Source organism: Coturnix japonica, chromosome Z (genome assembly GCF_001577835.2).
Source record: "Coturnix japonica isolate 7356 chromosome Z, Coturnix japonica 2.1, whole genome shotgun sequence".
Classification (NCBI taxonomy): domain Eukaryota; kingdom Metazoa; phylum Chordata; class Aves; order Galliformes; family Phasianidae; genus Coturnix; species Coturnix japonica.
Window position 1 is genome coordinate 6,668,324 of NC_029547.1, and position 25,469 is coordinate 6,693,792.

Here is a 25,469-nt window from a genome sequence, read left to right on the forward strand (position 1 = left end):
ATCATGCCTGAGACTGACACTTGACCAAAAGCAATGGCAAAAACAATAGCAAAAAAAACCATGCTGCACTGCACAATGTTAATAACTGCTCCAGAAATGTTTTTTGGTTTTTTTTCCAGATCAGATTCCCAAGGAAAAATTATCTGAATATGGCTGGGAGAACAGAAGACAACAGTGGCTGAATGGTGCCACAGAAGCTGAGTAACGACTTGGCGTGGTAGCACCCATCCTGGCAGCACGTTCAAAGACCTTATGTCTATACTGCCAAGAACTGAGCATAGAGCTGGAAGGGTCTATGAGACACTGAGGTGATGGGAAGTTATTTCAGGCATGAAGATATTTATTCAGTTACTTCAGCCAGTCAAATCCCACCTGAGAAGCCAACAGTGTTTACCATAAAGGAGCTGTCTCCCAGTCCTGGGTAGCCCAGGTGCCTTCGACATCACCTAATGGTTTTCAAAGATGTACCTCCATCTTTTATTTCATGCTTCCTACTCACGTGGCAGTTCCCTCAAAAGATCCCTAGAAAACCTCCTATCCTTTGCCCTTCTCCTTGCAGTGGTTAACAACACTGCTTGTAAGGCTGATCCTTCAGCTCTCAATCCCTTCTTCTGTCCCATGGGTTCAGACAGTTGTTAGCTCTTGACTGACATTAGCTGTAACCCTTATTGAAAAGATATGTGTTTCCCAATACCATGACGCTCAGCAAAGCTCATATCCATGATTAAGTCTCTTGTTCTGCCTTATGAAAACAGAAAGAAGAGTGCAAGGAATCTCATCATGCTCTCTGGCAAAGTCTCTCCATGTCACATTCAGTTTCCACAGGTCTCTGGAACCTCAGGAGCTGACATATAAAAGACGCTCAAGAGCCAGAGAAGGAGCTACCCCAAAAGGAAACTTGTCCAACCCTTAAAGCAAAGAAGGGAAGGCAAGATCAAGCAAGAAAGTGAAACACACAGTGGTGGGGAGGATGGCAGTGAACAAAGAATAGCTGTCACCTTACACCACAGTTTTGTCCTTTATGCAGAGAGATGAAGCATTCTGGAGGTGCAGCTTTGAGATCACAGTCTTGGGCATCTGGTAATGGGAAAAGGAGTGTGGAATAATAACCTTCCCTCCACCCAAGAGAAGAGGTTTATACCTGTGGATTTTGCCTCTCTTGGGGACTGCAGTGCTCTTACACTAACCATGTGTTAGCACAAATTGTAAATGATTTGTGTTACATCTGGGATAAAGGGCACAGGAGAGGCACCCATTGGCACCACAGCCCCAGGGCCCTCATGAAAGACCACAGAAGGACTCAGATGAGGAAGCAGCATCAAGAAAGTCACTTTATTACCCACCCTGGGCCTTCACTTCATTTAATCCTTCCCACAAAGCCAGACTCTTCCTGGCATAATCTCTCCAGTGTCATTCCTAGTGACAGAACTGTCTGGAGAGTGCTGATGTGATTCACCTACAGGTCCTCCAGGGCCTTGAAGATCTTATCCCTGTCCTCCTTGCTCATTTGTCATTTCTCATGAGAGAGAGAACAACAAAGATGACCAAAAAGCATGCAAGATAGGAATGGCACCAAGGATACCTACTCAGGCATCTTAAGATTCTGGGTTCTGGGCATGCAGTTATAAGGCTGCACCTGGATCTTGCCCCAATGCTTTTTACTCCCTGGAACAACACACATTTTCCTTCAAAACCAAAAAGACCAATACAACTGTCTTCTCCTTCCTGTCAATGAGTAACAACACAGAAACACAGAGCTCAATTTTCAGTGCTGACGAAAGCAATGAATCAAGATTAGGTATTTGGGTCTGGTTTGCCTGAGAGGCATATGACACCCCGAAACAACCAGGAGGATCTGAGAATGGGAAGGGTTTGGTGCTGAGCAGAAAGGCAGGCAAGTTAGTATACGCTCTGGCTCTTAGGGCTAAAAGTAACATAAATTTCTTTCCTAGTAAGAGGAATAGAGATCAGTGAGAAGCTTTTCTTTGCAGACCTACTGAAAAGTTGATATCACTAATTCCTCCTTTCCTTTTCACTTCTTTCCTCACCATGGGTGCATTTCCACATAGGGGAAATTTAACAAAACTGAACCACAGCAGTCAGCACCTGAATACTGAGAGAACTGTATCTAACTAGATTGGAGCTCCATGCAGCAGCAGCCTGCTTAACCAGAACAGGTTTTTTCCTTCTGAAAAGCCCAGCCATATTTTCAACAATTCCTTTTTAAACAGGAGGACTAGATGAGGCCCCGGCAACTTTATATAGTGCCTGATCTAGTGGCTGGCAACCCTGCCTGCAGTGGGGCGTTGGATCCAGATGGTCTTTGAAGTCCTTTTCAACCCCAGTCATTCAGTGATTCTCTGATTCTATGATAAGAAAAATGTTCCAGAAATCTATGATACTGCTATCACAGCTGGCTGCTTCTCTGTACTATCCTGGAGGATTTATACAACCATGATGTGACTACTTCATCTTTCCAACACCCATTGACTAAAGGAGATCCAGATTCTCTTATCAAAAACAAGCTATTCTGTGCCTGGGCTCCTGGGGAAACCAGGCAGAGATAGTCATCTCCTCCTTGCACATCTCCAACAGCAAAATCATCCCTTGCACTAGAGACCACTTGCTGTGTGGGTAGCTTTAGGTGGTGATGGGTCAGCAGTTGGACTATATGATCTTAGCAGTCTTTTCAAACCTTAATGACTCTTTGTTCCTAACTTCCCTGTTCATGGAAAGCACACGTAGCAAAAACATGAGATGAAGAACATCGTGTTTGTGCAGGATGCAGGACTTGTTTTGAAGCTTGCTTGCATGCAGATCACTCTAGAAGATTTTCCCTGGGTTTCTTAGACAAAACATCATAGGAAAAATTACTGAGAATTTTCATCTTATCTGTTCTATAAGCTGTGCTGCAAGATATAGCCAAGAGCTTATCCACAACCCATGCCCTACCCCAGAGCCACTTCTCTGCCCCCTGCAGCACAGGACATCAGGGACACTGAACTGGAGAACAACAGAAGGCCAAAATTAGTAGCAAGGACACACATCGTGAAACAAGATTCCCTTCTCTCTTTATTCATTGTATTTTCCATGCTTTCCCCTGGCTTTCTTCCTCAGTGCAATGCTCTGTGATGTTCCCAAACCTGTGCAGACATAAGGGAGTACAGAAGGAAATGATGATGCAGTAGAAAATAACTAAGGACTCCCAAAATGCAAGTCCTCTCAGAGGACCCTGAGAGCCTCTTTCTTTTTTATTCTTACATGTGCTACATGTGATATTCTTTATCACTCCTGATGCAGTGATAAAGATGCAGATTTTCTGCTGGAACATTTAAGATAGAAAGCAGTTTGGGGTCTGCAATTCTGTGATTCAGCAAGAGGAGGATGAAGGAAGGAGCTGGACAGATTTACTCAATGCTCAGCTGAAACAGCCAAGCAGGTGCACAGGAGGTGTGTAAGGAGGAGATGAGGACCCTGTCAGAGAGATAAGGCTTGGGCATGGCAGGAGGATGTCAGGGACCATGTCAGGGACCAAGTCAGTGTCAGAGACCACGAAGGGAGATGGAAGGAGAGGAGCTGCTGGTGGAACAGAGATTAAAGTGTCCCTATGGGACTGCAAAGTGGCTGTGTCCCTGATGCCCTACTTGTTCCTCTGGTGACCAGCTCCCTGCTCAGTGTCCTCAAGGGCTAAGCTTGGTTCCCACATGTTCAGGGCATAGGTGACCATAAAACAGTGTTACTTTTGCTCAGGAAAAGACTTTCATTAGCCCTGCTCCCTTTGTAACTTACTTTCCTCCCAGGGGCTGACAGAACTGCAAACATTTCCTCCTCACAAATGAAAGGAAGAAGTCATGAAGAGACCATGCCCTGAAGGGAAATAATAAACAAGCCCATGACAGCATCACCTCTTTGATAAAATGCTGGGAATGTACTATGAGAACATCTCATCAAAACGTGGCTGGATAATAGCCTGGAGCAAGAGCAGAGCTGTGTGGCCCCAGCTCCTGGCTTGCTCCACTGCAGCTGATCCTATCCCCAGTGACCTGTAGGCAGATGTGGAACTGGGGGCTCTGCAAGAACACTAAGGCAGAAGGAGGAGGCCGACAGCAGGGAAATGACTGAGGAGGAAGACGAGCAACAGAGAGAGTGCCCTAATGAAACATGTAAGACAAATTAATCTCAAAGACACTGAAAGAAAGAAGAGGTGCATGAAAGGGCTGAGTGAAGAACAGGTCATGGGAAGGGAAAATACCAAAAGGACTGAATAGCAAGTGTTTTGTACAGTCTGTCTCCATACTACATGACATTATCTGCAGCATACAACCTCTCCCTGCCCGCCCAGGGGCAGGGTGGTGCTGCTGCTCTCTCGGCTTTGAAGGCACACACAGGCTCCTGCCCAGACCTACAAAGGGTCTCCAGCGTGGGAAAGCTCTGCATCACTGCTCCTCACTTCCAGGCGGCTGGCACGGGCCACATGTGCCCTATAGCATAAACAGGGAGAGTGCTCCTCCCAGAGACAGCTCCTGCGACCTGGGGAGGACCCACAGACACTGCAACACAGAGACTTTCTGCTCCCACTTATTCTCCCCTGGATTATAAACACATCATATTTTTACCCTCACGTTTCTCTTCAAAACAATGCCTTGCAATCAGTGATCCCACATCCCTTCTCCAGACCACGTCATTTATGGATGCAGGAGGGCTGAGGTGAGAGCCAGGCTCTTCTGATCAAGGCACTTCAGATGTGCTGGTCAGGTAGCAGCTGCGCTGAGATGCACTGAGCTGTGGATCTCCTGTGGGTCAGATGCCATTATTTCTGTTACTCCAGCCCAGGGCAGGATTGTTAGCTTGACCTCTCCCATCAGCTTCTTTCCTCCTGAAGGGCAAAACGTGCTGTAAGCATTTCCTGAGAGAGCACAAGGTATAAAAGAGGAAAGGACTCAGACACGCAACAGTTTGGATGGAGAGTACCTACAGCAATGCAAACAAGAAAGGGAATGCAAAATTGAAGTGCAACAGAAATGCTGCCCTTCTGTGCTGGGTAGGGTTCAGAGGTTGCAAGCAAGCCCAGAAGGTTTATGTGAAAATTCAGTTGTTTCAGTGACTGAGCTGATACCAGTTAAAACACAAAATTCAGCTACTACAGGTTGCCCCAGTGACCCATACTGAATGGAGGGCATTACCCACATCTTAGCCATCCTGGTTAGCTCCCCCATGCTCTGGGTCTGCAGCTCATGGCCAGAGACAGTGCACCATCATAATAAAAGTCTTAAATGATGAGTTCCAGTGGCAGATGCCTTACTGTGCTTGGTTCAGAGACAGCAGGGAACCCTGGTGCAGAGGCAGCCTGCTGCATTAACTTAAACTATGACATCTTTAGCTCTGATAGCCGAGGCAGCTGAATCTGACACAAAACATCCACCTGGGACCATTCCCCATTGATGGAGTCCAGAAAGATGAACATCTATGGTGGTTCCCTGCAGGTTCATCCAGAAAGGCATTGCTGTACTCTCAAATACAACCTGGAACACTCAAAAACCACCTAGGACAAGACAAGCCTGTCTGGCAGGGAAGGCGTCTTCCAGTGAGGAAATTAGAGTAAGGAAAGCTTTCATTATGAAACTACATCAAAACTTTTCCTTAGGACAGAGGACGAGGTTGTCCTTCCCAGTATAAACCAGCAAAATCCTTTCAGTTATGATGCAAATGCAGCTTTACTCTGGCTTCTCAAGAAAGCCGGTTTCAACCAACTTTATCATAGCTCAAAACAAATGAAGAAGAATATCTGGGAACTGAAAAGCCACCTCATTTGTATGGCTTTTATTGCTCCCTGTTGCAGCATTCCTAACAAGGGTAGGGAGGTGTAACAGTCTGTTGCTGGAGACAGAGCACAGGGGCAGACACAGCTTTTGTCTGGTCTCTGTGCATTCTTACGTCTCTGTGGAAATGGGTGTCTCCTGGAAATATGGAGATCTGTTGAGTTTCTGCTCCTGCCCAGCCCACAATCTCCTGGTTGAGGAATTCAGCCCCAGTTCCATAATCTCCAGGATGTGACCCTGTCATACAGAGAGAGGACACCCTAATACATATACATGTATTGCCCAAGGAGGTTGTGGATGCCCCTTCCCTGTAGGTACTCAAGGCCAGGCTGGAGGTGGCTCTGTGCAGCCTGGTCTGGCAGGTGGTGACCGTGCACACAGCAGGGGGTTGAAACTATATGACTTTTGTGGTCCTTTTCAACCCAGCCAATTCTGTGGTTCTGTGGTTCTATGATTCTATGACACAGGGCCTGCAGGAGATCTGCATCTCAAATGTGTCTGCGTACCCACATTTAGAAATATGATTGAGCCCACCATTAACACAAGTGATGTAATTCAGCCCCCCACTGAAGTGGACTCACAAGGTGAGACGTTCTCTAGGCTCCTTGACTATGTCATTTTAGCAGATCAGAACCAGCATGCCTATGGAGAGGAAATTTAGCTTGGAGTCCCTGTGAAAGTAGAAATTGTGAGGATATTGTTGTTTTGTCTTCTTTCCTGCTCACCCAGTTCTCACGGAATATTCATGCCACCACTTGTCAGCCTGAGCAGAGTCATGGGCTTCCAGACCTCCCCCAGCTTGCAGCACCTTTATCTTGCAGCCATGGACTGTAGGGCTCAGATACAATCAGCTCATGCACGTGTTCTCTGTGCTGGATCTATGAACACTCTTGTGCAACTGTCCCTCCACTCCATACTCCCTGGAGGCAGCATAGAGGCTCTCAGCATTTCACATTTTGTACCTGGAGGCACAAACAATGTCATCTTCATCCCCATATCAAGACCGTTCATCACCGTGACATGTTTTTTAAACTCAGCTGCTCACCCAGACATTGCAGTGCTGGGCTGCCTTTCCTGACATCTGCTGAGCTCTCTTGCAGCCTTTGGACTCAGGAGTAGGGTACATGGGTTAGAGGTTTGGCATCTTTTGGCTTGGTGTTCCTGCTGCTCAGAGATAAAGGAGGCTTTGGGTGCCCCACCCATAATCTTGTGTTTGCACCAGCCATGAGTTAATTGGAAGAGTTTGCCACACCACCTCTCTGGTGCACCAGGCACTCAGAAGTGGGTAAAACTGTCTGTCCCGAAATAGAAAACAGTAAATTGTCAATAACAACGGATACGTAGCTGCTCTGCACTCAGTGCTTTCCTGACGTAAAAGTGGGTGCAGGATTGCAAGGGAAAAGCCCATGACAAGATCTGACCCGTCCTCCACTGGCTCTCCCTGCTCTCCACCCCATTCTTGCACTGGTATCCACATTACTGTACGATGAGGGTCATGGAACTGAGATGCATTTTCCATCCTGACCATTCCTATGTCTTGTGTCTTGTACTGGGTCTCATATCTTATATCTGGACTGGAGCTTTTCAGCAGCCACCACACAGAGCAATGCAAGAGGGGCACCAACTCACCCCACAGCATCCAGCTGTCTGCTTGTGGGCTCCCACAGCACTGCCAGCTGGGCTAGAAGGGGCAGGTAGGTGTCCTCACCTGTCTGTAGGCAAGAGGCAGGACACACTCAGAGGCTCTAGGACTCCTCCTGTGCCCTTGGGTCAGGATGACCAGCTGCAGGCACACACAAAGCTCAGGATAGCAGTGAATGTTTTGTAGATTTTTCAGATCCGAAAGATGTTTCAGTCTGTTCCAGGCCAGCAACAGAAATGAGTGTAAAGTAAGTGGATATCCTGGAGAGGAAGAGAAGAAGATGGGATAAATGGGAACTAAGCAACTCCCTGGCAAGGCACTAAGCTAGTTTATGATCCTTCAGCTTCTCCTTCCTGGAGGCAGTCAAGACCAGGCTGGATGGGGCTATAAGTGCCCTGATGAAGCTGTAGACATCCCTGTTCATTACAGAGGAGTTGAACTAAATGCCCTTTAGGGGTCCCTTCAAGCTCAAATGGTGCTGTGATTCCATGATACTATAACCAATAACAACTATATCAGCCAGCATGTTTCATATTACATTTTTGGAAGTCTGTGCTAGTTGGCATCTTGAACCTGAGAGTTTATCCTCTTTGTTACCTCCCTCCCATCTATTTCATTTTCTTTCATTCACCTCCCTTGTCAGAGCCTGGATCAGCCCCAGCTGGACGGGTTCTGCTGGGGAGATGCTTTGTTTATAATTTCTCCTCAGATCTGCTCTCAGACAGACATCGAAGAGCAACTAACTCAAGCTTTAAGTAACAGGTGTCTGCTGGAGAGATCTCAACTGAACTAAAAAGCTGCAGATCATTTGTAGGCTTCAAGATTATTCCTATGTGCTCTGCTGCTCCCCATCCTCTTTCTGGCCAAGGAGGAATTGTGCTGCATCTATTGGGGGCATGAGCTGAGTCAATCTGTTCGCTGTTGTGGCTCTTAAGGAAAACTTCTTCACTGTCAATGTCACCTGCCTCAGCCAGAAGGATGATAGATAAATGATGCCCACTGGTCATGCTCCAGAGGAACAGGCATCCTTCACACTCATCAGAAGCAAGAGCTGAGCTTCCTTGGGATTGGAGCCACATGCATGGGTTGATGGTGGACTAAATCTTAGAGGTCTTTTCCAACTGTAATGATTCAATGATTTGTTGCTGATGTACCACTGGCTCCTCACTGGAAATGGATACAGTACTGACTCTACCACTGTCTTGGTGTTTTTAGGAATGATGGATCCAAAACACGTTTTTAGCCCCAAGCTTGTTTAATGAGGGAACTCCTCTCTTCATTCCTTGTTCAGGCTGCTGTCAGAATGCTTGGGGAAACCTTCAGAAGTGTCCTCAGTGTTGCAAACAGAAAAAGTCTTTCTTGACTGAATTTTAAATCCATTTCTGCACTCTCACTCTGATGCTAAATGCAATACATGTGCTGCAAAACTTTACTGCCAGGAGGTTTCACCTGCTTCTTAAATGAAACCACGGCCCTTTAAAATAATTGAGTTTGTGTGCTTTTCACATCTTTGCGCTCTTGACGTTTCCTTTTTAATTGCCATTATATGGCTATGCATGATAATATTTTCAGTTTGGTAAACTCACTTGGCTGTATCATTGTTCTCCGGCCCCCTGGAGTGAGATGGCCATGCTCATTTCTTCAGCCAACCTGCAGCAGTGAGACGCCACACGACAGCAGCTGGGTTGCATCATTTGCCTTGAGCTCTTTCATTCTCCCTCATATGCACACTGCATCTAGAGAAAGCTCTCATGGGAGATGTTGCTCCCGAACTGGAGCTGAATGGGGCAAAGTGAAGAGGAACTTCCTGCTCAGAATGGAATTTGTTCTGCCAGGAAGGATTTTTATTGTGCTATACACGGTAAACAATTAATGAAAAGGAGGCTTAATGAGATGCACATTCAAGGCTCCTACAAGCCTACAGAGGCTCCTACATGGAGGTGATGGGTTGACAATTGGACTAGATAATATTTGTGGTCATTTCCAGCCTTAACAACTTGGTGATTCTCTGAATGCTTACAAGATCAGAAGCCCTGGACACACCAGAACTCTGGTCATGCTGGATTTGGGCAAGAAAGCTAAGACTTCTTTCTACCTTGAGGTACATGAGGGCAAACACCTGAGGCTCTTGGAAGTCCAAGTGTGACGTGAGCATGCAGAACAACCAAGGACTTAGAGAAGACAGTCCTTGCCAATGGTGTCCAACAACAGAGTCCCATATCTCATCTTCTCCTCTCCTTTGGCCTGTCATGAAATAGCAGCCTTGCAACAGCTTCAGGTGCTCCCACACATCACGACCTTTTCGCAGTCCCACTTTCTCATAGAGTTACCAGATATCTCTTTTGGATGGAGAAGGATGTCATGAACCAAGGGGAAGGTGGTGGGGAAAAAGGAAGAGGAAGTAGCTGAAGTGTCCATGCTGATTCTTTTTGGATGTAAGTGGAAACCTGCCCTGGGGCAGCACTGCCGGACCAGCCAAGTGCCAGCCTGCTCCTGCATCCCCAGTGCTCACTGCTGGCAGATGAGAGCTGAAACTCACTTTGGGACAGAGGAGCAGTGCAGAAGGAGTCTGTGCTTTACTCCCATCCCCACCACAGCACCTGCAGCAAAGAACTCAGATCCAGATGACAAAAGGAACTGAACTTTTAGACTTATAAGTTTCATAGGTTTTAAAGCCAGGAGGGGGGGGGACCTTTCCTGTCTATTTGACCTTCTGTAATATAGAGGTCTGGGAATTTCCTCTGGAGAACAGCTTGCAGTTTAAGTGAGACACCTTTATGCAAGATAGCCAGTCTTAAATTGAAACCCTCACACAATAGATATTCCACAGCATCTTTGTTCTAGTGACTAATTACTCTCCCTGTTAAGCATGAATAGCTTGTGGATTTATTTTTTCCTGCATACTAAGTATATTTCAATAGCTTGATGGCTGGAATTCATCTGACCTACAACCTAGCAGTCGTTATTTGGCCAGATGAGTCTTACTTCTCCAAGAACTGCAAAGGCACAGGATTAAGAATGTGAAGATTCATTGTTTTGAAATTTAGGTGTGGGAAGGGGAAAAAAATAGAAAAAGGACAAAAATTAAATCTTACAGAACTAAACTGAAAACAAACAATCACAATTTGCAGCAACCCAAGGGTGCCTGCTGCCAGGAATGCTGCTGTCTGCAATTAACCTTGTCTTCCCCAGACTCAAATGGCAGTTCCTGAAATCTGGCAAATGGAACTACCCGATTGCACTGCTTTCTTCACAGGGCTAGCAAAGAGTTGCCCTGTGCCTGAATAATATGGGGCAAGACCCGTGTGGAAAGGAACATAAAGCTGCTTAGCTCCCATCCACTCGACTTGGGCTGAGGATCTGCTCAGTCGTGCTTGACACTCCAACAGATCCCCATAGACAAAGGAAGACTTACACAGTGGGAATGCACAGTGCTAAGACAAAAGATAGTCAAGACTTGACCTGAAAGTGATATGGTGTTTTGCTGCAGTTCTAATAAGGATTCCAAAACAGAACACTGAGGCAAAAATACGGCAAGGTTATAGAGACAGAAGCAGGAGGAACATGGCATGGAGCACACACAGAAGGACAAGCAGCAATTCTGGAGTCCACAGTCATCATGTCTGTAGTAAGAATTTTAGCTGAAGTTGTAGAAGAGTGAAAAAAGGACACAGTCCTCAGTAAAAAGGGAAAGCAACCCCTGAAGCTACACGAATTGGTTGCAGTAGTACACAAGGGTTTTAAACAGATTTTGAGGGGTAAACTTTCAAGACAGAAATATGTTCTATTTCATATAGAAGCAGCAGAAATGGGTCAAGGATGGAGAACACCAAACACTCGCTAGAAATTGCTTGATTTCTAGTTGGTGAATTGAAGGAAATCACATTCATCCAACTTCAATGAACTGTTCAGATGGCACTCTGTGGGAAATTATAGACTTACTTCAAGGATGTACAGTTGACAGAGGAAAAACACAGCAGGACATAAATCAGCAACAAGTTGTATTTACAGAGAACGTAGGCTGGAAGGACTGTGCAGTTCTTTGAGCACCGGGCTTGGGCCTGCAATACTTATGTTCTCTATATTGTGTGAGAAAGTAACTAGCAAAGGCACTTCATCTTCTGCTACCTACCCCCAAAGTGAAAGGAATAAAGCACCAGTAGTGCATGCGGATACATCACCTGAAGGGGTTAATTTGCTTTTGCTAACACAGGCTGCAGAGAGGAAGGGGGTTTGAGGAAGCTTTTGTTACTGACAACTTCCTCTCTATGGCAAAGTTTACTGTCAATAGCTTAAAAATAAAACGAGCGCTGACATCTTACAGTGTGGGTATTGACATTTTATTTCTTAAAAAGGCAAAAAAAAAAAAAAAGAATACATTGTTTTAGTGACTGGAAATGTGTACAAAGTTACATATTTCAAAGAGTTCATGCATTAAAGAAACAGCCTTCAAAAGAGTTTCTCCAATGCAGAGGCATGGGACCTACAAATTCTTTCACAACTGATACTGTTTGTTTCAAACACTCTGTATAGCACAGCCATCCTCTGACACACCGGTGCTATAGGAGCCATTGGGGTCTAAACTCAGACCCTCATCAGAAAAAAAACATGGTAGAAGAGTCCTGAGTGTCAGGGACGCCCCCACAATTCTGCAAGGTAGAAAACTCCAGTCACAGAGTGAAAATCTAAGCCTGACTTGGGCAAACCCAACAGTTATCTCCAAGCTGTCAGAGAATAGGCAGTTCCCACACATCTTTAAATTAAATGATCCCCATCTTGGTTTGTAGTAACAGCTTTTTAAGGCGTGCATTTATATATCTCTATAAAAAAAAATACTATTGTGAAATTTACATGAAAACACACAACTTTAGCAACACCATGTTTTCAGTGGAACTTGGCCATTAGCTGCTTGCAGTTTATATACAAAGCTGGTTAATAAGAAAGTCTGCTATAGGGAGCCAAGCTTTCTTTCCAGGTTATCCCCCGACTAAAACAAGGATTTCCTATGTTTTGTCTTCCATGCGTTGGCAATATTGAAAACTGTGATTAGAACACCAGGGTGCAGTGGCTTGTAAACATTTTGTCTCAGTATTACATTAAAATCCAGTGCATTCTCACTCTCCGCTCTGACGCTATGGATCAATGGATTGATACAACCTTCTGTGAGCTCAGGGGAGAAATGAAAACTTTAGCCAATTAAAATATTGTAGATAAGTCCATTCCTGGTGTCAAGTCACTCACTTTAGAGCAACACCAAGCATGAACTTGATCCATCATAGAATTGCGGGCAACTTTTTCCCAGGATGTTAGAATTTCAATTCCACACTACAAGAACAACTTATGTTTTGAGTGGTCCCTGTTCTGCAGATGGAGCACGTGTTCAGAGGGAAGCAGTTTGCCAAGCTCAAAGGCCAGGCCAGCAAAGCAGCCCAAGAGAGCCCCAGATTCCTGATTGATTAGACCCATGCTGGAGTTGTTGGACAGCAATGCCCACCTCTCCCCTGTCTCCTAAAGTTCTCAACCCTTTCTAGAAGTAGGGAAAGATTATACAATACTGCATGGAAGGAAAAGGCTCATAGGAAAGAATCTAAAGCAAATGCATCAGGGATATTTAAAAAAAAAAAAAAAGAAAGAAAGAAAAAATGTAAAAAAAAAAAAATTAAAGGCTAGAATAACTCAAGACAGGAAAAAAAACTCTTCCTGTTCTTGTTGAAGCTCTTCTTAACTTCTCCCTCCTCTCCACCAGCTGCAGTCCTGAGTAATGAATGCCTGCCATATCTGAATGGCAGCTTCCTCAGACCCTTTCCTTGTGCTTCACGTTGGCCAGCTTGACTGTCTCCTGCTCAGAGGCAGGTGGAGAAGGCTCGTCGTGACATCCAATCATCAGCTGGTAGACTATGACTCCTGCAATGGCCCCAAGGAAAGGAGCAACAATTGGAACCCACCACCACTGCTTTCCCGTCCTGAAAAGAAGAAGGAAATGCACAAGGTTAAGATTTGCAACCTAAGCATTAGGATACTTGTGTTTCAGTCTGGAATAACGCAAAATCTGATTATGTGCAAACATTGACATGCAAGGCAACAGCAACCCTATGTCCACAGCAACATCCAAGGCAGTTGCTGCCTCTTGCTGCAAGTTCTGGGGACAAGCACTTTGGAGCAGCTGTTTCCACGACTTCTACAACTCACTCTCCACCAAGAAAGTAGAGAAACCATCAGTGTCTGAGCTAGGCAGTTTCACTTCCCTCCTGCTGCCTGCAGGAAGGTACTCCTTTACAACATATAACCTCTAGTGCTCATAGTTCTCAGTTTTCTCCAGGTTCAAGAAAATATAACAAAAGCCCTGCACTTCCTTCCATTAAAAAATAGTGGATAAGATCGTGTTCAGTGTGCACCTGAGCTTCTCATCACTGAGGCTCCCTCCCCAGAGTTCATTAATTTTCTGGAAACTGCTGAAGTTCTATGACTTTTTAAAGAAATCAAAGCAGAGCACACTGTGTCTTTTAAAGAGATTTATACATTCTAAAGACACCATAAGGGTGCTAAGACTACTTGAATCTCAAACTTTTTTTTCCCCCTTGATGCACAAGGTTTTCATTGTCAAGCTCTTACCAGAACACTTCAGTGCCCCAGCCAGCAATGGCTGTGAAGAGACGAGGCCCGAAGTCTCTGGCAGGATTGACAGCATAGCCAGAGTTGAAGCCCATGGAGGTTCCAATAACGAGGACAACAAAGCCAACTGTGAAAGCTTCCAGCCCTGTGGGAACAGGGTTGTTGTAGGGATCCACAATAGCCAAGACGCAAACAATGAGGGAAGCGGTGCCAATGAACTGGGAAGGGAAAAATCAGAAAGAAGAATTTAATCCAGACTAATCTTGTAAGAAAGTTACTTAAGTCTTCTGAAGTTCCATGGTTTTAGGACTCATTCTCTAAAGTGGAAAAGCTACAATAAAAGATTCCATGGCATTGTCAGACAGAATTAGACTGAGTGCCCAGTTGGGAAAGGGATGATGGAGCACGCTCCTCCTAGCAACTGATAAATTCCTTTGTGCCCACACCTCTTCCCCACACACAGAAGAGCTATCAATAACTGTGAGTAGCCAAATCAGCTGAAGACATCTTCCAGAATGTGCTTCCAAGCTGTGATTCTTTCTCTGACCAAATGAGAGGGCCAAAACAAACCCGAAATATCCCTCTTTGAGTTCTGGCTCCCTCCAGGCACCTCTTACCTGATCAAAGAATCCGTTCACAACATTCAGATGCTGAGATGGGTAGGTGGCAAAGATACCAGCTGTGGCATTTTCTCCTGTTACATACAGGTGGTTGGAGCCAAAAGCCCAGATGGCATCTGGAGGTGGAGAAAAAGCAACAGTAAGAACTCAAAGAAACACCAGTATGAATCCTAATGCCCCCTACAAGGTGCCGAAATGCCTGTGGTGCTACAGAAGTCAAAATCTCAGAAACTGTTATGGATCTGATGTGCAGCAAACACATTGGTCTGACTTTCCCATGCAATTAGTTTCCGCTCTTGGGGATGTCTTGTAGAGTCACTGGCCACTCATCTACTGCTGTGCAGAAGCTGGATAACTACCTTAAGCAATCTGAATATGTCTCAACCACAGATAGTTAAGATCAAAATAGATGCTTCCTGAAGGCAGCCCATCTTTGTTTTAAGCAGTGGTTTAGGATAGGATTAATTTTCTTCTGCAAAGAATCTGACATCAGCCTATCTACTAGAAAGGTAATTGATGCTGAACTGAAGCTGTAACATTTACATTACAGCAGTAACAGTAGTTTCCACTCCTTTACTGTGAAGAATCAGCCTGACAAGGGCTGCCAAAGTTGCTAGAAGTCTGACTGGCTCACAACCATATCCAGTCTATGCAGAAAAAAATCCATGTGATGTCCTTGTTTATTAAAAAAAAAAAAAGAAAAAAGAAAAAAACACATGAGGATAAAATGACTCTGGAAAAATGCACATATGTAAAGCTTCTATCACCATTATTGTTTCATCAACATTTCTGGGAGATCTGCTTTAATCTAAATAGTAAAGACCTGCAGACATCATACACACTTTCTGCACCTACCATGGTAGAGCCCAAAGACTATGCCAGCTCCTAGGAAAGCTCCAAGTGTCTGGGCCAGGGCATAAACTGGTAGCTTGATCCAAGGCTCTCGAGCCAAGAAGCACATGGCAAAAGTGACAGCTGGGTTCAGGTGTCCACCTGCAGAAAGGCAGAAGGTTAGTGCACTTTTATGGGCAGAACTTGAGTCATGGCATGGTAGTCTCCACATAGGAGAAGTGCCACATAGGAAAGGTGCAGCCATCTAGGCCTACACACCAGTTGTCACAAGTGAAATCCAGCCCACACACAGAGACACAACATACCTGACACCTGGCCTGCGATCAAAATGCCAAGCATCACAGCAAAGCCAAAGGCGAGATTGACAGTCAGGAAGCCTCCATGGGTCCCTCTGCTGAGCACGATCTGAGCAACAGAGCCACAGCCAAAGAGCTGAAAGAGAAGAACAGACTGAAGTTACCCTCTGTAATTTACATCAGTTGCTGACCGACACTCTTAACTGCTCTGCTTACACCTGCATGGGTTGTTGCAGCACACTCCTAACTCAAAGCTTCAGCATTAGGTTACAGAAAAGTCACAAGCAAAGTCTGATCCCTGGTTGGGTAAAATGAAAGTGGGAGATGCATCATCTCCAGGAAACTGGACAACTTTGTCCAAACATATGATGGCTACGTAGGTGAGAAGAATCATTGCCCAGATAGGGGGCCTAAGCTCCTTATCATTAAAAATGGCTGATAACTGACACAGTAGCACACAGATCAGCAGGGCACAGTTTTGCTATTGCCAGGATATTAAGACATGGCTGAAGAAGGCTGTGTTCACCTTGGTAGTGACATTCCTTTCAAGACACAGCTGAGGGATTGAAGTTGGTTTTCTGAGCTAAGATACCCATGCTTGTCCCAGCCCCAAGGTTTGCTCCCTGCCATGGGCAATCTGAGCACAGCCCACACCACCTCGACACAATGAGATCCTTCCTATGACAAAGGAATATAGGAAGAGATAAGGGCAACAAAGATGCTCTGTCTCTGCAACATCAACAAGTACTGAGCGCTCTGGGTAACAACCCACTTTTGTTGAATGATAAGTAGTGTTGCCTAATAGATAAAGGAAGCATGTGCTCATTCTGAAAGGCATTTGCTTTAAGTAGGTGATTCTTCTTCTCCCAATCACATCCAAGAGCCATACTTCCTATGATGACCTTTAACAGCCCAGACCAATTTCCCCTGGCTGTTCAGTTCATCACTTGTCCAGATGGATGCCTCCTGCCCTGCCATGTCCCTCCACTATCCACCATATATTTTAAGGAGCCCTAGTCCTAATCTTCTGTATGATTTTATCCTCCACTGGCTTAACCTGAACAGATTCTCAGGGTATACCAGGGATTATCTCATCAGAAGATACTGAGAGCATCCTTAAACTAGGACAGGGATAACGTCTTGCTCAAGATCCTCCAGGCTAGTGCCCAGACCTTGCGCCCACGTTTGCCCACCCATCAAGATCTGCTTCTGTAAATTCCATTATCCCAAGATTACTCAATTGCCACAAAGGCCACACAAAAGCCACAATTGCCACATCTACTCTTAGGGGATAAACCACCAAATAGGCATCAGGTAGGCAGGAGTGGATCTCTTCACCTCTCCTGCCAATACTGGACATACCTGTTGAGCAATACATAATTCAGTTGATGGGCAAAGCCAAACCACAGCCAGTACATCCCCTCAGTGACTGATGAATTACTAAGAAAACACTGCACTCAATCTGTTGGGAAAGGAGTGGCCAAGTAGGCTGCAGGCTGACTCATGAGATGGACACTCTGTACTCAGGTACCTCTTGGCACAGGACCCTCTGCTGGAAGAACAAAGGAACCTGCATAACTTGTTAGTTAACAAAGTGATATCCAGCACTGTTTTCTACGGGGTACACAGCAGCCCATTCCATGTCCTGACACCAAGACTCTCACTTGGAAAACCACAGCAGAGGAGATACCTGTGCAAAGGCAGAAAAGATGAGTTGTTGAGAAGCAAACAGAGCTATCACTGCCAGCTTTGTCCAAACCACTGAGGGAAGCATAGCTACAAATGAGCAAAGAAGAACTCACTAATGACCTGGGTGACATCTGTTCCTTCCCAGAGGAGTCCCAGCACACATTAGGCAGAGTTTTGGACAGAGCACTTGGCTATGGTGTTTGTATCTCTACAGACACAATGCATAGCAGTCCAACCAGGAGGTAAGCACAGGAAAAGCTGCAGTAAGCATCTGAGTTTGGCAGGGTTGGCCCCAGTATACTGTAAATTGTAATCATTGGATCATGGAAAGGCTTGAGTTGGAAGGGACCTTAAAGATCACCTAGTTCCAGCCCCTTGCCATGGACGGGTTGCTACCCACTAGATCAAGCTTATTCCATTGATGATGGAACTTGTGTCATTCACTTTGAAGGAACTGGCTGTTCTTCAAGTGGATGGTGGTTGACTCATCAGGCACACATAACTTTTGGTCACGGAAACCACATAGTAAAGTTCTGCATTCCACCATCTGCAACTGTACTTATTCACAAAGGTCTTCTCTCAAACTGGAGGAATTCCAGCCCTGGTGTTTCTCAAGAGGCTATTCTCCATCCTCCTCTCTGCCACCCTACACCTGGCAATAGCTCCCCAGCTTTTTCTCAGAAGAAAGTCAATGAGCCATGCAAAAACACCCTGGAGCCACTCCATAGAAGCATTACAATTACTTATCAGATATGCCCTAAGAACTGTTTGGGTTAATTCAGCGTAACAGTAGAAAAAAATGACCCTAAGTGGATTAAAATTAAAAAGCAAGGTAATATTTAGGGACAAATTTGAGGTTTGATATGCTTGTGTGCAATTCCATCCCACATCAATGGAGTCCCTTAAGCATGAACACATTCCCCATACATGACATCCATACCATGCTCAACCCTGCTCTTGTGGCAAATGGTTTTACATGATATTATTTGGTACAAGCTGTCAGCACTGGGTGGCACATGCCAGGTGTAGGGGGCAGCTTTGATACACGTACCAGGTGGTTATGTTGTCCAGAGGGATACAGTTCCAAATCCCTGCATATGCAGATGCAAAAATCTATATTTACCTGTAGCAAGATTTATTTTACACCTTTAGTCATTTTGTTTTATGACTGATGCAGTCATCTTGGATGCCCGTCACATGCAGTGAGGAGAAATGGCAGCATAGGGAATGGAGCCCCAGCCTCCCAACATGGGTATCTAAATCAAGTCAAGTGGCTCAAGTTAGGGTCTCATCTTCTCCACTGATGTAGTCAACCCACTCTGACTTTCCCATCTAAGTTTAGGCAGAACAAATCCCACTAACCCAGTAACACTTCGTTAGTATTCCTTCCAATTTATTCTCCTAGGACATACAAGACAGGATACCCTGACCATTCTTAAGTCTCCCTTTTCCACTACTTAAAGAGTTCAGGAGCATCTAACTTGAGCTTTAAGGCAAGGAAGATTATATCAAATCCAGCCAGCATTTATCCAATTAAAATTCATGGACTCAAGCTCATGCAATGGATGTAAGTGACCACTATGGCCAGGAGATGGATGTGCACACCCAAGGGAAGATGATCCCACGTTCTTGATTTTAATAATCTGCTGCCAACATGTTGTTTTTACATTACCAGTAAAACATCTCAACCAGCAGAAACTCATGTGAGTCCCTCACAAGGCAGAGCGTGAGGCCTTCAGCTGTTATATCCCCATGACCCATTAGACAAGTGATTTTTTAAGTGCTAATAAAATGATTGCAACAAGCCATTACTCAGATGTCTTAAAGCTACTCTCCCAAGAGTTGTGGTCGATGCACCCATTAAGCATGTTAATGGAAAACAGCTCCCTAATTTCATCTTTCTGTTTTGAACAGATCTAATGGCTTTCACAGCCAATGGGAAAGCTTCTCAATCCTCTTTCCTCAGGAGCTGATCCAACCCGATGTGCTGCAGAAAATTAATAGGAACACACCATGTTCAGCAGGATCAGTGAGTTGAACTGGTTCAGGGATGAAGGGGCTGTCAGACTCCAGGAGCTGAAAAAGGGAGGAGATAGCCAGAAAATGGTTGCTGGGTGTAACTTCATACTCAGAAAAACTCAAACTCCCTATGTCCACGTTGTGGTTGAGAAGGGCCGTGTGGCTTTTCCACCCAGGGTGACAAACATTCCATCCTCCTCCTAGCAGAGAAGCCCTGGAGTTAGTCAGAGCTGGTAGGAGAGGGCCTTGGAGGACACAAACATGTTGGAAAAGCTAATGAAGAACTAATGGTTAGTGGGTTCATGGACACATCCTGACCAACACAGCTCTGCAGATGAACTCAGACAGCACAGCAGCCAGGTCCCCTCCCTCTCCTGCCCTCCTTCCTTTGTTGGTGCTTTTTCACACCTTCAGGAGAAACACAAAAGGCTCGGATGGATTTGCTCATGGATTTCAGACCGACTGATCGCTAAATCAAGACAGGAAAGTTTTGCTGGCATAGCCCAGAACAACTGTTATTACCCGAGCTGCAACTTTCCCCTTCGTCCTGAAAAATAAATAAATAAAATAAGTGCATAGGAAGAGCTGCTCAGCCCCTGCTGCCCTCCGGTGGACGGCGAAGGTGACATAAGGGCAGTCAGATCGTAGGGATAATCCCGGGGAAGGAACCCTGCGATACCGATGGAAGATTTTAAGCCGTCAGATGTGTGTGTGGAGACCTCTCTTTATATCAGCGTGGAGCTCAAACCCGTGACTCTCCCAAAGTCCTTCCAAGGAAGAGACAGAGGACTATCACTTTACCGGCAGCTCAAAACCACTGCCCGCCTACCTTCCCTGTAACTTAATGCAGGATAGGGTTAAGGCATTGCAAGCACTGACTATGGCAAGAAGCAGGACCCAGCTGGATAGATGAGAAGAGAGATCCACCTCCAGTGTGCATGGATCTTCCTCAGCCTTGTGGCCCATGTGTTCAGAGGACCTTCGAAAGCCACAAGGGCAGTGCAAGGAGAAACATGTGTGCCTTTCCTCCAGCACCTCTTGAACAAATAGGTGGGTTGTGACTTAGAGGTTGCAAAACAGGGGAGAAATATCATATTCCACAGCCTGGCTGGACCTACCAGCTCTACCTACCAGCCAGCCTGGGTAGGAACAAAAGTCAGATTCAGATGGTCTGTAATGTTACAGCTCCCTCTGCACCAAGAGCTGTCTTGGAGCCAAGCGAGGCAGCAGGACTGGGTAGATAAGAGGGGCTGAGGGAAGCTACAGCGTATGTACACCATGGGCTACAACAACACTGCAAAGAGCTCAGTGCAAAACAAACAAACAAACAAACAACCTCCATAAAAACTGAGCAACCTGCAGCAGAGCAGTTGGGCAGTGGGGAAACTTGTTATTTAGTTTGTCCCTTCCCCATGTGTACTGAAGCAAGAACCTGTTCTGATATCGCCGATGTCCATCAGATAAGGAAGCCTTAGCTCTTAGAAAGACCTGGACTTCACTCACTGTGTTGGGCATTGCTGGAGAGAGCTGCACCCCACTTGGGCAAGTTGTAGTGCCTGAGCTCTCATCTCTGTGGGAAGGAGAAATCTCCCTGCTCCTGCACTGGGGCAGCATGGCTACAGTTTGGGATGGCTAACAAGCAGCCCTGAGCTCTTCTGGTGGAAGAGGCGGAGGAGAGCAGCAGCACTGCCAAGAGCTGATGAGGTTCCTTGATCATCCCAGCCACCTTACTGTTCTGGATTCTTTTGTTTGCAGCACACTCAGACTCTAAAGAGTTCCCACCTGGCCACAAAGGCAGGACAGCCTGGCTGAAAAGCAATTAGGAATTGTTTTGTTCCTTCCTCGTGCCTCTCCTCGTGCCTCAGCAGCAGTGAATCATAGTTAGTCTGACTTGGAAATCAGTTACAATAGCGAATTATTTCTGCTAACTTTAAAACTAAACAGGGACAGCTATAGTATTTGCAGCCAGCAGACAAAGGCAAACAGTCTTTAAGGAAAGCATGGAGACCTGCTGGTGGAAATCTTGCTTTAGTGAGTTGCTACAGCAATAACACAAATAGCAAGTGAGTTGGAAAATGCCTTCAGTGTTTGCATTGCTTAACTATTGCCAGCAAGAGGTGCTTCTGACACCGATATAAACTTCAAACCTAACGTATCAGAAAGTATATGCTGGGAGGGGGGGAAGAGGGGACTGACATCTTCACTATCAAAGGAAACAGAAGCAGCATTAAACTCTTGTAACAGGAGGGTCACTGCAGCTCCGTTGTGCAAGGCACATAGCCAGAGCAGCAACTCAAGAGCAACTCACCTTTGTGCTCTTCAAGGTTTGGCTGCTTAGTTGGATTTATTATTTTTTTTGTCTTAAACAAAAAGGCAGTATTTCCTCTTACGTAACATTCTGCTGCCTTTGTAACTCTTACCAGCAGGTAAGAATTGTGGGGTTCTGAAATGGTTTTGCCCTAGAAGAGCTTTAGAGAGCTGCTATTACGCAAGTGAAGGGAAGGAGGGAAGAAGCTGAAGCCATTCCAATATCCACGGCGGGACAAGTTCTACGTTACACAGTGCAATCTTAAGTAAGCTGCGAACTTTAAACACTGGGCTCAGGAAGTTGACTTTGGTGTGAATGATACCAAGCCTCAAATCCATCCCCAGTATTGCCCCATTCTAGAGAAATTCATGTGCAGCCAACACCGCCTCCCACAAAAGCAGCTTCATGGATTTCACTCTCTGAAGCCCACAGGAGATGTTTGCTGGGCTCAGATGCAGATAAATGCTTTCATTCCCAGCTCAGTCTGCTGGGACTTCTGCAGGATAGAAGTGTCTGCTTTCCCTCCAGGCAGAATCAGGATCTCTGTCCTGGGATCATGTGGCTAAAACCACTACCAAGGTCCTCTGATAAGGAGAAAAGTCAACTTCAAGACTTTTGCTTCTACCTTCAGGGCAATTGTTAAAATAAAAAGATATAGAGAAATATGGGTGATAGGGAGCAATTAAAATATTAAAAATTAAAATGAATATAATATATACAGTGGCACCTTATTAGCAGAAGAACAGACTGGGACAGCTGCAAGAGAAGCCCTTCCCTCTCTGTATTTCATGCTAACAGCCAGGCAGGGTTCTCCCAGTGCATCTGCCCCCACAGAGCACAGAGCTCCCACTGCAGAGGAGATGCAGAGATCCCAGATTACTTCGGGACAGAGTTGAGAGCACCAATAAAAACAGCATTTTCTTTGGTCCCAGGCACCAGCTCAGGGAGTCCCGGACGAGGTGACAAGCTGCTTTTGCACACACACATGAAAACAGAGTGAGCGTGATGCTCCTTGAGGCTGATGGTGCCCACCCTCATTTGGAGTCTGGATAAGCAGAAGGACCTCAGCCTTTCTTTGCCTTCATCCCCCCTGGCCATCAGTGCTCTCCCCAGACCACCAGTTACAGAGAGGCATAAACCCACAATCAATCTGTCACATGGGTTTACACCACTTCAGATGAATTTTCACACACAGACTTTGGCTGTGCTACCACCAAGTCATTGGGCATCGCACAGTCCTGCATTTTTGGTCTCCCAACAGGAGATGCCCCCATCGCAGTGTTGCTGTATAGCAACCCCCATCCTTCACTGCTGTCCTACCTGCTCAAATCAGCCTTTCAGCCTCAAAGATATCCACCCAACTTCATCTCTTATATCCTGTCCCTTTGGAAACCCAGCACTACATCAGGCAGCAGAGTTTTGTTGCAGTCACTGCTTACAAAATGTGTTTTGTAGCAGGAGTGACAGCCTTGCGCTGCCACGCAGGCGGGATCAGCTGCCAGCATGGGCTGTCCTGGAGGCATGCAGCCCCGCTGATAAGAGACCCTGCAGGACATGCAGCAGGCAACAAAAAATTATGCTGAGACAGTTTCAATTCTGCCTGTTTCTTCTTCATAGGATGCAAAAACAAAAACAGCAAGTTTTTCACTGCCTGGATGATAACACTTGAACTATTTCAGTGCCAAGACAATACTCCAGGGCAGAGTGGGGAAGGAAGTTTTGCATGATCTCTAGCAAAACACTTGCTCCAATACAGCATCTGCTCCATGCACTTTGTGAACACACAGACACATTACAGTCCCTCAGCACCTGCTGAGCTCTGCTCCTTGCAGTAGCCCCAAAGCTCACTGTACAGCACAAGGATTTCCTCTACGGATAACACCTGTACAAACAGGCAGGCTGCACAGGAGCTGGGCTCATCCACCTGCAGTTCTCAGCAGCAGGACTGGCATATTCCCCACACCAGGACGATGTCCCCATGCCCCAGCACAGACTCACCACCAGGATCAGCGTCCCCAGGCACTCAGCCAGCGCTTGCCGCACCAGCTTATTTCGGATCCTCAGGTGCTCCTCGATGGTAGCAAGCACGTCCTTTTGCCTCCCCATCACAGCAGATGTGTCTTCCCAGCAGTATCAGGGACCACCAGCAGCTGACAAAGCCTCAGAACCTTTCTTCTCCAGCAGAGCTGCCCTTGCTTATAAGTAAGTTTGCGGTGCCTGACACACCCCCACCCAGTGACCACACCCCTTCCACACTCTTCGAAACCCTTTTTTCCTCCTTTTCAGCATGAGATGGACTGGGCTGTTTTCTTTTTTGTCCTTATTGCCCAAGTAGATGAGCAAAAGACTTTCAGAAGGAGGAATTAGACATGGCAGGGATGTCCCACCCAAAGCCAATTGCATGGGGCCGTCTGCCTCTCCTCAGCTCAAACCGAGGTTCAAAAAGCCAAACCTGTGGACCAAACAACATATTTACCCCTCTGTCCTATCTCAGTTCCCATCTATCAGCTTGTGCTCCCTCCCAAGCCCACCACAGTGTGGCAGAGGCATTGCTGCCCACCAGCTGAATGAGACCGTCTGGATGAAAAGGCTGTCCCCATCCGTGGCCCTGGGGCTGCTGGCAGGATATGTGCCATTTGTGGCATCTGGTTTTTGTTAAGACAGCAGTAAAAATTCCCCAGGCTTGACGCAGTGCAGTGGGTGAATATGCAGGATGGAGGGGACCCCCTTCCCAGATTTGTTCCTTGACTGCTCTGCAAATCCACAGATTCACAGCTTCTCCTCTTCCCCTTGTTTAACCACCAGCTTTCCCGATAGAAAAACAGAGTGGTGATGAATGGGCTCTTATTCCCCACAGGACCCGCAGCCAGCCCGAGGAGTCAAGTCAGGAATGTAGTTAGCAATGTTGTGCGAGGAATCAAACGCAGGGAAACATTCAGGTCCAAACAGAACTGCAGGGACAGGAAACATTTCTCCTTCCTTTGGCCTTAGGTCTGGTTTGCTTTGACCAACATCAGTGAGGTCCTCTGAACTGCAGCTGCAAGGGGTTTGCAAACCAGAGCCGAGGACAGCAACTTCTCTTTCTCTCTTCTCTGCCCTTCTCCATCTCACTGTGCCCACCACCCCACTTCATCCTGTGCCTTCTTGTCTCCTTTATACTCTCCTCTGAACTTTATATGTGGACTTGGTTTTGAAGACCCCACAACCAGAAATGAAGCTGTGGTGTCTTTCTTTTTTTTCTTTTTTTTCTTTTGGCAGCTCCTAAGCTAAGACCTGTGGCTTTTTTTTTGCCATTTGCTGAACTGCCAGAGGGGAAATACTGTGGTGTGGGTTTATGGAGACTTATATAGACTGGGTCCTGGATCCTGTTCCTTACCCCATGGTGGGGACAGAGCCACCATGCTGGGAGCAAGCAGGAAGACCAGAGAGAACCAACGGATGAACAGCGGGGACACGGAGATGTGATACCCTCCAGATAAGCAGAAACACGCTTCCCCTCCATGCAGCATCTAATCCCTACTGGCTACAAGTCATTTTCAAGACTACAGACATGTTGTCGTGACTGGTGAAGGGAGTGGAGATGTCTGGGCTCCTAGAGAGATGACAGAAGAT

General features: G+C 46.1%; 1 protein-coding gene across 1 annotated transcript; it reads right to left on the minus strand.

Annotated features, from left to right (window-relative positions):
• Positions 1-11,779: 11,779 nt before the first annotated feature.
• LOC107305752 (aquaporin-3-like) lies at positions 11,780-24,052 on the minus strand. The gene is made up of 6 exons (XM_015848279.2): positions 23,856-24,052; positions 15,851-15,977; positions 15,549-15,686; positions 14,691-14,809; positions 14,074-14,291; positions 11,780-13,424 (listed from the first exon to the last, which is right to left on the minus strand). Exons 1-6 carry the CDS (start codon positions 23,961-23,963, stop codon positions 13,256-13,258), a joined length of 879 nt encoding a protein of 292 aa, XP_015703765.1. The 5' UTR covers positions 23,964-24,052; the 3' UTR covers positions 11,780-13,255.
• Positions 24,053-25,469: the final 1,417 nt, after the last annotated feature.